At 47.8% G+C, this 12,828-nt stretch overlaps 3 protein-coding genes across 3 annotated transcripts; 1 reads left to right on the top strand and 2 right to left on the bottom strand.

Annotated features, from left to right (window-relative positions):
• Positions 1 to 398: 398 nt before the first annotated feature.
• On the top strand, positions 399 to 1,909 carry BJ212DRAFT_529794 (farnesyltranstransferase). Its single transcript, XM_041343416.1, has 5 exons — positions 399 to 1,031; positions 1,081 to 1,147; positions 1,203 to 1,281; positions 1,423 to 1,525; positions 1,582 to 1,909. The coding sequence occupies exons 1-5, from the start codon at positions 494 to 496 to the stop codon at positions 1,827 to 1,829; spliced, it is 1,035 nt and encodes a 344-aa protein (XP_041198199.1). The 5' UTR covers positions 399 to 493; the 3' UTR covers positions 1,830 to 1,909.
• Positions 1,910 to 4,300: 2,391 nt separating this feature from the next.
• On the bottom strand, positions 4,301 to 4,831 carry BJ212DRAFT_1295637 (uncharacterized protein; the record flags this gene model as incomplete). Its single annotated transcript, XM_041332331.1, has 2 exons — positions 4,301 to 4,537; positions 4,601 to 4,831. 2 exons carry the CDS (start codon positions 4,829 to 4,831, stop codon positions 4,301 to 4,303), a joined length of 468 nt encoding a protein of 155 aa, XP_041198198.1.
• A 4,215-nt stretch (positions 4,832 to 9,046) lies between these two features.
• Positions 9,047 to 11,345, bottom strand: BJ212DRAFT_1260497 (uncharacterized protein; the record flags this gene model as incomplete). The annotated part of the gene is made up of 10 exons (XM_041330113.1): positions 9,047 to 9,279; positions 9,332 to 9,476; positions 9,526 to 9,730; positions 9,779 to 9,885; positions 9,939 to 10,025; positions 10,082 to 10,269; positions 10,325 to 10,378; positions 10,425 to 10,957; positions 11,009 to 11,161; positions 11,212 to 11,345. 10 exons carry the CDS (start codon positions 11,343 to 11,345, stop codon positions 9,047 to 9,049), a joined length of 1,839 nt encoding a protein of 612 aa, XP_041198197.1.
• Between the last annotated feature and the right edge of the window lie 1,483 nt (positions 11,346 to 12,828).

Below are 12,828 nucleotides of genomic sequence, written 5' to 3'. Positions count from 1 at the left end.
GATGTGGCACCACCGCAATGAGCTACGTGGCAGTTTCCCGGTTACTGATAGAAGATTGGCAACTTGCATGCCTAGTTGCGGGGCGTTCAGTGCGCAAGTAGCAGCCACCACATCTGTATGTGGTGCTGCAGCTGGTTATATCCACCAATTGAGTACGTCGGATCTCATTAGTGGCTGGCTGGCCAACTTATTGGAATCACCATCATCTCAGGGTAAGTATGCTCATAAACTTCGGAAAAATAATACTGCCACCCCAACACCAGTCTTTTCCAGGATTAAATCCTCACAGCTCATCTCCATAATCATCGAGAACCTGTTTAAATGCGTACTGTGCCATGGGTTTCCGAGGTGCAACTTTTTGGGGCCACATGGCGCAGTTGTGGTTGAGGCTTCTTTGCGGCCGTAGTCGGAGCCAGCTCCAACACATTCAAATTTCCTGCTATTACATAGGACTGCATCAGTATGGGCCTTGTTCTCTGCATCTATATCTCCAATGTCGTCCTCCCAGTTTTCTCTGTTCGATTTGCTCTCGTCCACACTAGACTCCCAATGGTCGCAGGCGAATGAATCGCTCATATTGGAACCCTTTACTTATACTTCCTCCAAGCCTGGCAAGGGAGTCCGTACACTACTCCTTGAGGCTTTCAATATCTGGCTTGCAGTTCCGTGCAACCAGTTCAAGGTCATAGACCGTGTCGTCCAAATGCTGCACAATGCAAGCTTGATGATCGATGATATAGAGGATGACGCGCAGCTGCGAAGGGGGCAGCCTGTGACGCATAAAATATATGGCGTCCCGCAAACTATTAATACTGCCAACTACGTATATTTCTTGGCCTATAAGGAGCTCGCGAAGCTGAGAAGGCAGTGTGAAGATGGGGGTGAGGCGAGGGTGGGAGGCGCTAGGGATTTGGACCTGATAGTCACAGAAGAGCTTTTGAACTTACACCGTGGACAGGGGATGGAGATCTTGTGGCGGGATTTGTTGCAGTGCCCAACGCTGGAAGAGTATACTTATATGGTCAACAATAGTACGGCTGTTCCACTTTGGCATGCTACATTCTGACTTTCAGTATGCAGAGACTGGCGGTGGGTTTAGGATGCCTGTCAAGTTGATGATGGCGCTCGCAACGAAGAACCTCGACGTGTGAGTCTTCTCATTCTAAGCATATGTTGTAAATAGCTATTCATGAAATCTTTAGCGATTTTATCCCTCTGGTGAATATTATTGGGGTGTACTTCCAGATTCGGGATGACTACATGAACTTGCAAAGTACAGAGGTAAGCTTACCATTTTCCTGCGCTTGTACCTCGAGTGTCTATCAACAAGGGCCATCTGGCCGTGACACATTCTGGATCACTCGTGGTCCATCCGTAGTTGATGGTTCAAACTAGACGAAAGAGCTTAAAGGTGTTATCTAGTACAACGACAAAAAGGGCTTTGCAGAAGATCTCACAGAAGGCAAATTCTCCTTCCCAATTGTTCACGGAGTCCGTGCGGATGACCAGAATAAAGTTGTGGCGAGTGCGTAGATGACACCAGCATCTAAGTGCATCAATTGACTAACCACCATTATACAGGCGTGCTACAAAAACGTCCAACCACACCGACTCTGAAACACCACGCCATTGACTATCTGCGGACGAAGACAAAGTCATTTGATTACACGCTTGTGGTGATGCAAAGCTTAGAGCAACAGGTCTGTTTGTCCGTTGTGCCTGCACACTCGCTGCTGAGTTTCTGTTTTGTAATTCAGGCCCGGGATGAGATTGCACGCCTTGGCGGGAATCCCAAGCTTGAGATGATGCTTGATGTCCTCCACGTGTAAAATATAATTTATGGAGATCATGGCCTTCAGCTCAAGTTGAAAGCGAAACTTGCTGACTACGTCTTTGAGGCGGTGGAATTTTGAAGTCACCATGACTCGGCTAGTCGCGAACCTGAACGTATTGCAGTTTCAATTGCATATCATGTTTCTGCTTTATTGGCTAATGTGTGCTTCCCGACTTGACAAGGAGAAGGATCGCCGCCGGTGCGAGTTTAAACTGACACCAATGATGAGTAATCATCGGTCCCAATGCCGGGACTGGGACATTGGGCTCGAGGGCAAAAATAATATCGAGGTGATCACACCGAGCGCTAACAACCGATCAACGCACGTTAGGGCAAGATACTAATTAGTTATGCTCTGGCGAGCATTCCTTACCTTCGCTGGTGGGTGTGCCAACCAGTCACAATGTGACTTCATCTGTAGGTCATGCGGTGCCTTCGTCTGATCATAACGTTCTTCAATACGGCGTAGCGTTCACTGTAAGTTTACATATACAAGATTATGGCGGGATACATGCCAGTGCGTGGTTTATGATCTTAAACAAGCTTTGGGCGCTTCAGCTGCACAGCCTTTTTTGTTGCATACATAAGCGCTATATATGACTCAACACGTGGATGATACAACATTTGAAAATGTCCCAGCTGCAATGTACTCAACTCTGAATCTACAAACGCTCCCTGTCCCATTGCGTCCGTGGATTGCAGGTATGACGATGGTGGAGTGAAGTTGTAGGACACAGACACAAGCAAATTTATCACGGAATGGATGGGACATACACGACAAGTCACGTCTATCTGCTGGAGTCGAGATGGTCAACGAGTGTTAAGTGGATCTCACGATGGGACTGCAAGACAATGGGATGTGGAAAATGAAGAGATGACCCTGGCACCAATCGAGACAGGGTACAAATCCATTCATGCAGTCGTCCACTCGTCAGACATGACCATGATCGCGACTGGTGGATACAAGAACGAGGACTTGGACCCATCATCTGTCGAATATGAGAAGTCTTTGGTCAAAATTTGGGATGCAAAGACATACAAGCTGGTCGCCACTCTCAAAGGACACTCGAATTGTCTAGTTTGGAGCCCAGATGGAAAAACACTCACCTCCAGGTCAACCGATCACTCGATTAGAACGTGGAATACTACAACATGGAAACAGATTTCACTGCTGGACGAGCACACCGACAATGTCTTGGCTGTTGTAATACTTGAAAATGGACGCATCTTCGCAAGCACATCTGAAGACAAGCCAGTGCGGTTGTGGAACCTCGACAAAAGCCAGCTCATCAACTCGCCCCTCGACCATGCAGATTCAGTGACCTGTGTGTTGTTTTCAGCAGATGGAAAGCTACCTGCCACTGGCTCCGATGACAATAACGCACACACGTGGGACGTTTATGCGATACTGAGAGAAGCTGGCCTCGATGATCTTCTGTTGGATGTAAATGTGAGTTGACTAGCATGTCTCATTCTATTTCATTCTTACGTAGAATGCACTCCAGTCAATACTTGCTGTATGTGACATTTTCATAGAAGATCTCATTGCATTCAAATTATGTTTAGGCTGACGCTACAAGATGTCCGGTCCAGCCAACCAAGGTCTCGAATCGGGTACCCCGAGGGTTTTTCGACGACTCACCACATCGGCGCGCCCACGTACGTCGTTAACTTCTCATTCAGTACCAGTGTCTTCTAGATCTCATGTTCTCAGCTTTCTGCGCAACCCCATGCCCACGATTCGCCATCCCGACCCTCCTTTCTCCGCTGGGCTCGAAACCTTCTCTCTGGCAGACCAAATGGTACACAGGTCGAGCGACACGAGCGTAGCTTAGTAGCCAATGCCCCCTATGCCAAGGGAAAGCACGTACGTTCCTGGCTTTTCCCTCAAATGTTCGAACCCCATCTCATATCACATAGAGGAATGCATCAGCAAGAGAAAGGCGGGAGCCAATTTTGTTAAGACCCACGAATGCTGCTGCAAGCAGCTCGCGCCCTCCCAATAGCAACTTCACACAGCAATCGGCTCAAGCTCAGTTATCCTCGCAACCACAAGCTGCTGCCACTACGTTGTCCACCACACCTCCCGTCGGCGCCACTACAACTTCGAGTACCAGTCCTAACGTAACAATAAAACACGCTGGACGCTGGATTCGCTGGCTCTTTATCTGTTGTGCCTCTACCGAGTATACCCATGACGGTCATTAATTAATTTTCTCGTTCTGTGACATTCATTTCATTCCACAAGAGAGGCATAAAGTTGTTTATATTTATTGCATACAAAATAGGAATCGGCTTCCATCACAAGGTGCAACAGAGATGGAGAGAGAGCACATGTGGGTGGATGATAAACTTTTGGTTCAAGATATGGTTACACTACGCATACAACATTTGTGACAAGTACTGAAATTGATCCGATACACCGTATCCTTGACATGGGAGCCCATGCTAACACTAGTTCCCAACTTAGAGCACACGGGTCTTCCACCCAGCGTCCCACACAGCTTCGGTGATAGTCTTGGGATCAGCGGATGACTGGAACCCAACCCTGACCACAAGCCGAGGCTTCACTGCCACTTGCGCATACAAGAAGGCGCTGTTCTCAACCGCGGTGCCCAAGACGTGGCCTTTGTGCATACCACCACTTTTGGAGAAGTACATCTCCTGCACCTTACTATCGGCGGTGATGTAATATACGCGGATCTGTCATGATGAAGTGAGAGTGAGATCGCGGGGTATGGAAGGACTAGCGTCGAAAACTTGTACCTCTTGCAGCTCGCTCCACGACACGGCCGCGATGGGCGTGTTGATACGGGCAGTGGGCAAAGGAGAGGTCATGAGATTCTGGAGGGTATAGGTAGTGCTCGTTGGGTCGGTCAACATCATTTGGTAGATCTGATACTCTTTGTTCTGAAAGTAGACCCGACAATTCCCGTCCGTGGTCTGCACGGCGGCCCCAGCAGTCCCGACGAAGTTAGTAGGCAGAAGGTCTGACATTGTTGCTACAACCGCAGAAGATGAATATAATCAACTGTGGATGTGTTGCTAACTGTGACTCACATTGATAGAAGGTCGTTGATGCGATGACTGTTAAGCAGGCATCGAGCCTTGCTTTTAAACCTCCAGGCAGCCCCTGTCTGGAGTATAGTGCGGATATCAATGGTTCCTTGCCGCTCGGAAGCAAACATGAGAAGATGAAATGGTGAGGAGTCTCCACGGTGTCTGGGCACAGATCTGACTGTGGTCTAGAAGTTGTGGGTCCTAGATGCTGCCATCGTGCGCCCTCTGAAATAAAAGTGTCACTCAATGTGCGCCCAAAGTTACATGTAATCCGGGCAGTGCGTGACACACCTTCAAATTTGGACCAGAAGGCGTAGCCTCGCCTGGCCCTCTAATTCCATCCACTATAATACCCTATGGTCTAATAATGCTTGGACGAGGCGCTTGCAGCCCAGGTGATTCCATCTTACCTAATATTGAAGCAGTGATGTATGCCCAGACAATCTGTTCCTAGTACCAGCGCAGACTAGGCTATCAGTTCGTATGGGTCAGCTGGCCAGAACAATGTTATCACCACTGATCCCATCGCAGGACCAGCCTCAGCTAGCGCTGAATTAACATTAATGTCATTAACTTCGCTTTGGAATCGAAGTAAGATCCCCGTCATTGGCAATTACAGCTCGTCGTATGTACCCGAGTGATGTCCATGAGTGCCCTGTTACCCTTCCGCAATAAGTACTTCATCTCCCTAAAGCTCCCGAAAACAAAGTATGCGCAGCGCGCCGTAACGTAAGAACGTAATGACAAGACCTCGAAAACCTCGTCAGTTTGCAAAGTTGCTTCTGACTTACCCGAGTAGTAGGAACGGCGGCGGCAAAAACCTCTTGACCACGAACGAGACAAGTTTCTGGCGCTCTCCAATGCCAACGACGATTCGTTTACATGAAAGGCGCCACCCGAACCCCAATCAACTTAACCTACAACTCAGGTTGTTCATTTTGCTTGTCTAGGATACCCGCCATCGGTGCTCATCTAGCTCCCAAGTGAAGTTTCATCAGTACATGCGGTGGCGTGCGCCATTCACCGCACCAAACTACACTCGTCCGTCGCCTTCGTTGCCCTCGTCCTTCTCCGGTGATTCAAGGTGCGCTTGTGGCGCCCACGCCCTCGTATGGCCGAGTTGTAGGTGCCTTCCAAAGTACTTCGGCTCCCCGAAGCTCCCGAAAACAAAATATGTGCGTTACCTCACTTACAGCAGAGGTCAAGACCTCCAGCACCGCTCGGTAAGGTATTTTCTCCAGTATAAGGCTGAGCATCTTGCCATGACCATCACACGTCTACTTCTACCCATCACGCCCAACCTGCAGTCTCCCGCCGCCCACTATACCTAACCTCCAACCTGCGCCTTCCCGAGTCACACGCTATGCCAACTACAACGTCATGAAGCCTGGCACTGCCTCCGAGCCTCAAGACCCCACGTTGACTCCGATCTCCGCGCCAGAGCGTGACCTCCCAAGGCCCTGCCGCCATTTCCTGCTGTCGCCCAGTCACTACTTCATCAAGAAAATGGCGGGTTGCTTATTTAACCTTATTCTGCCTAGTAAATAGCATAAGACGGAACGTGACTTAGGGAATACAAGTAAATTTGATCACTATCTAACTAAGAAAGACAACACGCAAGATGAGGAAACATGAGAAATTTTCATTTCCAAGCAAAAAAAAATGGAGACATGTTTTAAAGCTCGTCCAATTTCAACAAAGGATCCCGAAACGGATAGCATGTCAAGTCATGGTTGCTGTTGGTGAGTGCGAGTATGATGATGGCTGATAGGGGTAGTATTGGCGCAGGCTCGTATTTTGAAATACCTAGGCAATGATGCCGCTGAGATACAAGCAATGCAATCCTCCATACCTGCGGGAGATGCTGGTTGAGGCCGGAGACATCAATGTTGAATAACCCAGTGACCGGCGGGTGGGCATACGAGGGCATATACGCCAAAAGCGCACCTTCAATCACCGGAGAAGGACAAGGGCAACGAAGGTGACGAACGAGTGGAGTTTGGTACGGTAGAGGGTGCATGCTGCCGCATACACTGATGAAACTTCATTTGGAAGCTAGATGAACACCGATGGCGAGTATTCTGGACAATCAAAATGAACAACCTGAGTTGTAGGTTAAGTTGATTTGAGGTTTAGGTGGTGCCTTTCGTTTAGACAAATCGTCATTGGCGTTCACATTGACGTTGGCGAGTGCCAGAAGTTTGTTGTGGTCAAGAGGTTTTTGACGCCGTTCCTACTACTCGGGTAGGTCAGAAGCAAATTTGCAAGCTGACGAGGTTTTCGAGGTCTTGTCATTACGTTCGTACGTTACGCTCCACGTACCTTGTTTCCGGGAGCTTTTGGGAACCGAAGTATTTCAGAGGCACTCGGGTACATACGACTAGGCCAGAAGAACTGTAATTGCCAATAACGGGGATCTTGCTTCGATTCCAAAGCGAAGAACGTCAAAGTTAATTTAGCAACCTGAGGCTGGTCCTGCAATGAGATCAGTGGTGACGACGTTGTTGTGACCAGCTGACCCGCACGAACAGATGGCCTAGTCTGCGCTAGCACTAGCAACTGAGCATACACCGCTGCTTCGATGACCAGGGCGAGGCTACACCTGGACCCACCGTCGTTCTCGAGACACTTATGTCGCTCTCAGTCCGTCGATACGCTGAATGTTTTGCTACGAGAAAAACGCCATGGTCTCAGCCTGCTGCTTTGGAGGTGCACATGTTATCCACCACTGAGTGTCTAGATTCTGAACTTCTGGAAGAGTGCAGCGAGGTGACATCTGTCCCAGTGAAAACAATGTTATCGACATCGCTGCAAGTCGGTAGGGGGAGTAGAAAGTTCTGGCAGTTGGGGCACAACATTGTGGCTAGATTGATCGATCGGAAACCTCCCGTTGAGTAGAACTCAACAATAAAGCCTATTGGGGTCCGGGAGGCGTCGGTTCCATCGCCTTGTGGTAGAATGCTGTGAGCGATATATTATGCCGTCGAATACGATAAATCGACCAAACATTGCAGATGGGCTAATGTCAACTGCAGTACTGTAGCTGGGACTGCACGACTTCTGACCTCAAAAATATGTAGGACCTGCAGCAGCATGGTGGTTCACGACGCATCTGCCTCACCACCTCAGTTTTCCATAGTCAAGGTTGTTCGTTGAGGTAACAGAACCGAAATTCTGGTTCGACATGTCAAACGCAACCATTGATGAGGCGAACAATATTCATGTTACATTTGTGGTGTTGCTTCCAGTACATAACCGGGCCTGTCATCTTCAGAACAGTCGCCCTTTGGTATTTTGTAGATGGAAATCGGTTGTGGGAAACGTTGGACAACTTACTAGTAGTAAGACCTCTGCGATCAATATATTATGATGCGTATATTTCAGTTTGTGAAGGAGCCTGAGGAATTGAAATATGATCCAGGTAGTGCATGTTGGTATGTGATCAAAGGGTGGTGTGAGCTCAAGCGCTCAAGCTCAGTAGAAACCGAGTATGGTGTGAAACGATGAGAACGGACATGCTTTACATACGAGTTACTTGCAATTGTAAGATGTAGTACGAAGTGTGCGAGCAAAGTGAGACAAAAAGCAACCCGCGAAGTTACGAGAGATACAATGCAAAACAAAGCGAAGCCACAAAGCTCAGAGCGCTCAAATTCAAGCCGATACGGTGCAAAACGAGACGATGCGATGCAATCAATGTGACAAAGCGATCACGGTGGGAATATCATGGACATTGGACACTACCGGCCTTCTCAACTTATCAGGCATCTGCCAATCAGGACTAGGGATCAGTACTTCGGTACTCAGTTCGAGGATAAAGGCGGCGCCAACAGACTCCATTGTACGAGTCTCGATCAAGGCGGAGTGCCAATGCAGAATTTTGAGGTGCAGTCAATGCCTTAGAATCGTGCTGTTCAAAGTCTAGACTCATATGTATACGAAACTCGATAATATTTGAGGCGACATGGATACAGATGATTCAGATGGTACAACTGCCCTACACGATACTAGCACGCTTTTGCCACTGCAACACGTGCAAAGAGCTGCAGTTCGATTTTGACACTACTCGCCGTAGACTATACTTGCTGGGCCCCTATAATGGATTGAGGCGACGAAATGAATCATAAAACCATGAGTTGGGCTTACCGCACTTCAACACCCTTTACAACGTTCTCGATCAGCGAGGAAGTGAATAGACGAGAACGAGAGGCGAACCTTATACTGCCAACTGATCTGTGCTTTCAGTTCTGTGTGGCCAAATAGAATAATGACGTCGTATTCAATCTTATAATACTTCGATTGATCTAAAGTTGATTTTAGGGGACGCAGTGTTTTGGACACCTCGCTGAGGTCGGCAGTAATTGTGCATAGCGTGGTGAATGAAGCTGAATTGGATCAAGTCAGCATGAGTGTGTTCGAGCAGGGAATAACTCATACATGGATCACTGTCTAACCACTTCGGCTCCCGGAGGGCACCCTTGTAGCACAATAATTCCAAGTCATGACTCTTGCATCCAGCGAGTGTTTTTCGGATTTTTTGGAAGGATTTCCGGAATTCGCGCAGCTCAGAGACTTTAGTTTCCTATGAGGCAGGTCAGCATGTAATGAATGGATGAAAATACTTTGTTCACCTTCAGCAAAATACTCTCGAAATATTCGGGGATACACAGTTCGCCGGTGGCATCGATGAAGCTTTTATGTTGTCGGACCTGGTGTTCACGATCTTCAGAGTGGTACGGAGTGAAGCATTCAACACCATAAGTGGCACGTGCAACTCGAGACGATACTAGGTGGTCAATATAGAACGAAACTGCTCCATCAGCCACAGCCTTGTTGCTGTGAGCTGATGAGTAGGAGTAGTCACGTCGATATTCGAGGGCTTACACATGGGCATCAGGGCGACAGAAGCTGATGCCTAGAGGTAGAAAATATTCCTGGAGTCTGACAAACAGCCAGTCGCTGGCAGCGAAGCCGCCAACCAAACAAACCAACTTCATGACGATATCACGATCCGTCTAGCATATGAGCGAAATATAATGCTTACACTAATTGGAGTTGAAGCCACGCGTCTCTGCTGCTCAAAAGCCTCGATGATAGCTTCGATGGATGGTTCAAACAAGTCTGCAATGTCCTGGCTGTACGATAAAACGTGAGGGTTACGAGGAAGGTATCCTAGAGAATATGGACGAACCCAGCCAATTTTAATTGCCCTGATCGGATATCGTACTTCAGATCCTTGTCACGGATGGTACCAAACTTGATGTAAGATGGTTCATCAGGTTTACGGAACCGAAGTTTTGCGCTTTTGTCAAAGGTGTCCGCCATTTGTGCGACGATCTGGGGGTCGGAGTAGTGCTTTGAGCCCGAAAGTTTCTCTGGGCCAAGTGACTATCAGTTGTTGGTTTGTGCATGCACATTTCATTCACGGACTTTGTAAAAGAGTACGAGCGCGACTAGTAACAAAAACTGAACCTTGCAAGGAACCTGAGCGGACTTCAGCAAGAAATCAACACAGGAAAGCGGAACTCACATTCAGCTGGGGCAATCTCCTCGAAAGAGGTCGGAGATAACTTCATCGAGTAGGCGCTGAGATCGATGGTTCCGCCTCCGGCATCAACAACAATGACTCCCTGGCTGTCAGATTGATCTTCCTCATCATCGGAGTATTCTAACACATCTAAAGGGGTTTTGGAGAATGTATCTGATGCAATCACGTTGGTAACACAGAAATGAAGACTCGCTTCGCCCTCAGTCAAGAGGTGCACGTGCGATTGCTCCTCCTTAGACGAGATGAGGCCAGCGAGCTCGACAGCACGTCTAATTTGTTGTTGTTGTTGACCTTCCCAACCGTTCGGATGCGTGAGCACGAACTCAATGGAGTTCTCAACCGATCTCCAGAAATTCAGATGTGATTCCTGGATATAAGTTCGAGCGCATTGGAAGAGGTAGCACATGAAGTCGGCAAGAACTTCTACTGCAGATTTGCCTTGTGGGAGAGGTTCTATATCGTCATCCCGTATGTGAGACGATGGCAGGTGCTTGGCGCGAAGATGAAGTTTCCACCTGACCGAGATTAATATGCAGCCCATATCTTTTCCACAACGATATACATACCATGCGAGCTTCACCCATCCCTCGTCTTCTGCCTGTTCGATGACATGCTCTTGCAGAGCCTCAGCACCTACGGCGCGAACGTCTCCCTGAAGGTCGTAGTAGAGAATTGATGGTATTTTGGAGTCACCTCCGACACCCTCTTGCGCAGGATATCTACAATCCAACCATGAGCAAGAGACATGGTGCTTGAGCTGTCTACTGACCTTGATACTCCTCGAATTACAGGCACCTCCCCTGGGTCTAGCATACAATATGAGACTCCACTGAACGTAGTCCCAACATCAAATGCAAGCACTAGCTTTCGCGTTGGACCCTTGTATGGTTCTCGTACAAACATAATAGTAATCTGAAGGATGGCAATTCATGTGTTGAAGTTTATATGCGAAGCATGCCTTACATTTCAAAGGTCACATACCAAGGCTGGAGGCGCAGATCAATGTGTGTGTACCTCGTGTCGCAATTGACTGTGCTAGGATAGAGCAGATGCATGCACGTCGTGCATCTCCTATGACCTGTTCTGAACAGGGCTGATCTTTCAAACTGGAGCCCTACGCCCAGTTTCACGTACCATTCACTGAGGAATTTGTCTGAGTTCGGATCTTACATGTGCATGAGCGACTTCGAAGTTCGAAGCTTCAACCCTGTGCACATGCATTTAACATATTGGCACTTGGCATCGACTTGGCGTCACCAGCACCGCCAATCAACCTGGCGTACACGGCCTGTTAGTAAACAGTTTGAATTGGGTTTTGTGGTCGAAACACTGTTACCTGAAGTGTTGTGACTGGATAGTATGTCGTTGGATTTGAGTCACTCTTGAAGTCGGATTGTCTTCGAAACTGGTCGATGCTGGTGAAGTTCATTATCAATGTTTTGCTGCCTGAGGCCTCCCTTCTTCAATTGTATGACCATTCCTGTTTAGCATCTTGAAGTTGCAGCGCGAAGTGGTTAATTATGTAACACGAACTTGCCTGCCCTAAACCATATTGGCAGCGATAGGGACGACTAGTCCGAGTGGCATCAGTAAACCGGTGAGACTCAGATATTCCCAGATTTTGTAGTATTTTGTAAGCCCAATGCTTCTTTCCTGTATATTACGATACAAAGTAATATGTAGCAATCCAAAGCAATGTAATCACCCCAATTCATGCTCCATTCGGACCTATATATTGCTTTACATCACTTTAGATTGCTTTATATTGTTTTATAACGTCATGTAGAGGAAACAGGTACCATACCTGGGAATATCTGAGTTTCACCGGTTTACTGATGACTCCTTCACCGTGAATCACGCCTTTACAACTAGCGATGGCAAGTTGTGTAACTTCTCCTCACCTTTAATACCAACACCCCTGTCGGGAAGCCACCCTGAATCCGAGTGGTACTATATCCAGGTCTATTCAAACTTCGTGCATCAGTGACGACCATCATTTTACCAAAGCGGTCCAGGATCTAATTTGCCTACTATGTACTTAGCGTGCATGTGACAAGCTGCTTACGGCTGAATATCACCTGGAGCCTCAATTCTGCCAATGGAGACGATAGTCCAGAGATCAACTCCTTTGCATCAGATTCAGCGCACCATGCTAAACTCTGTGACGTTTACATTGTGCTGATGCATTGCATCAGAAGTTCTGTGTGATGGCTCATCTGAAAACTGGGGTCTGGCTTTAGAGTTGTTACAATCGATCAGTCACCTTCCGATAAACAATGTGCAATTAATAACCCATAACCTGAATTGAGAGCTGAGCAACCATCTCGATATCGTGATGCACTATATCTCAAGTTTCAACAGGCCTCGTAGCACGTTCCAGCAGAGG

Source organism: Suillus subaureus (assembly GCF_016647635.1).
Source record: "Suillus subaureus strain MN1 chromosome Unknown BJ212scaffold_3, whole genome shotgun sequence".
Taxonomy (NCBI): domain Eukaryota; kingdom Fungi; phylum Basidiomycota; class Agaricomycetes; order Boletales; family Suillaceae; genus Suillus; species Suillus subaureus.
This window is presented reverse-complemented; position numbering and strand designations above follow the sequence as displayed.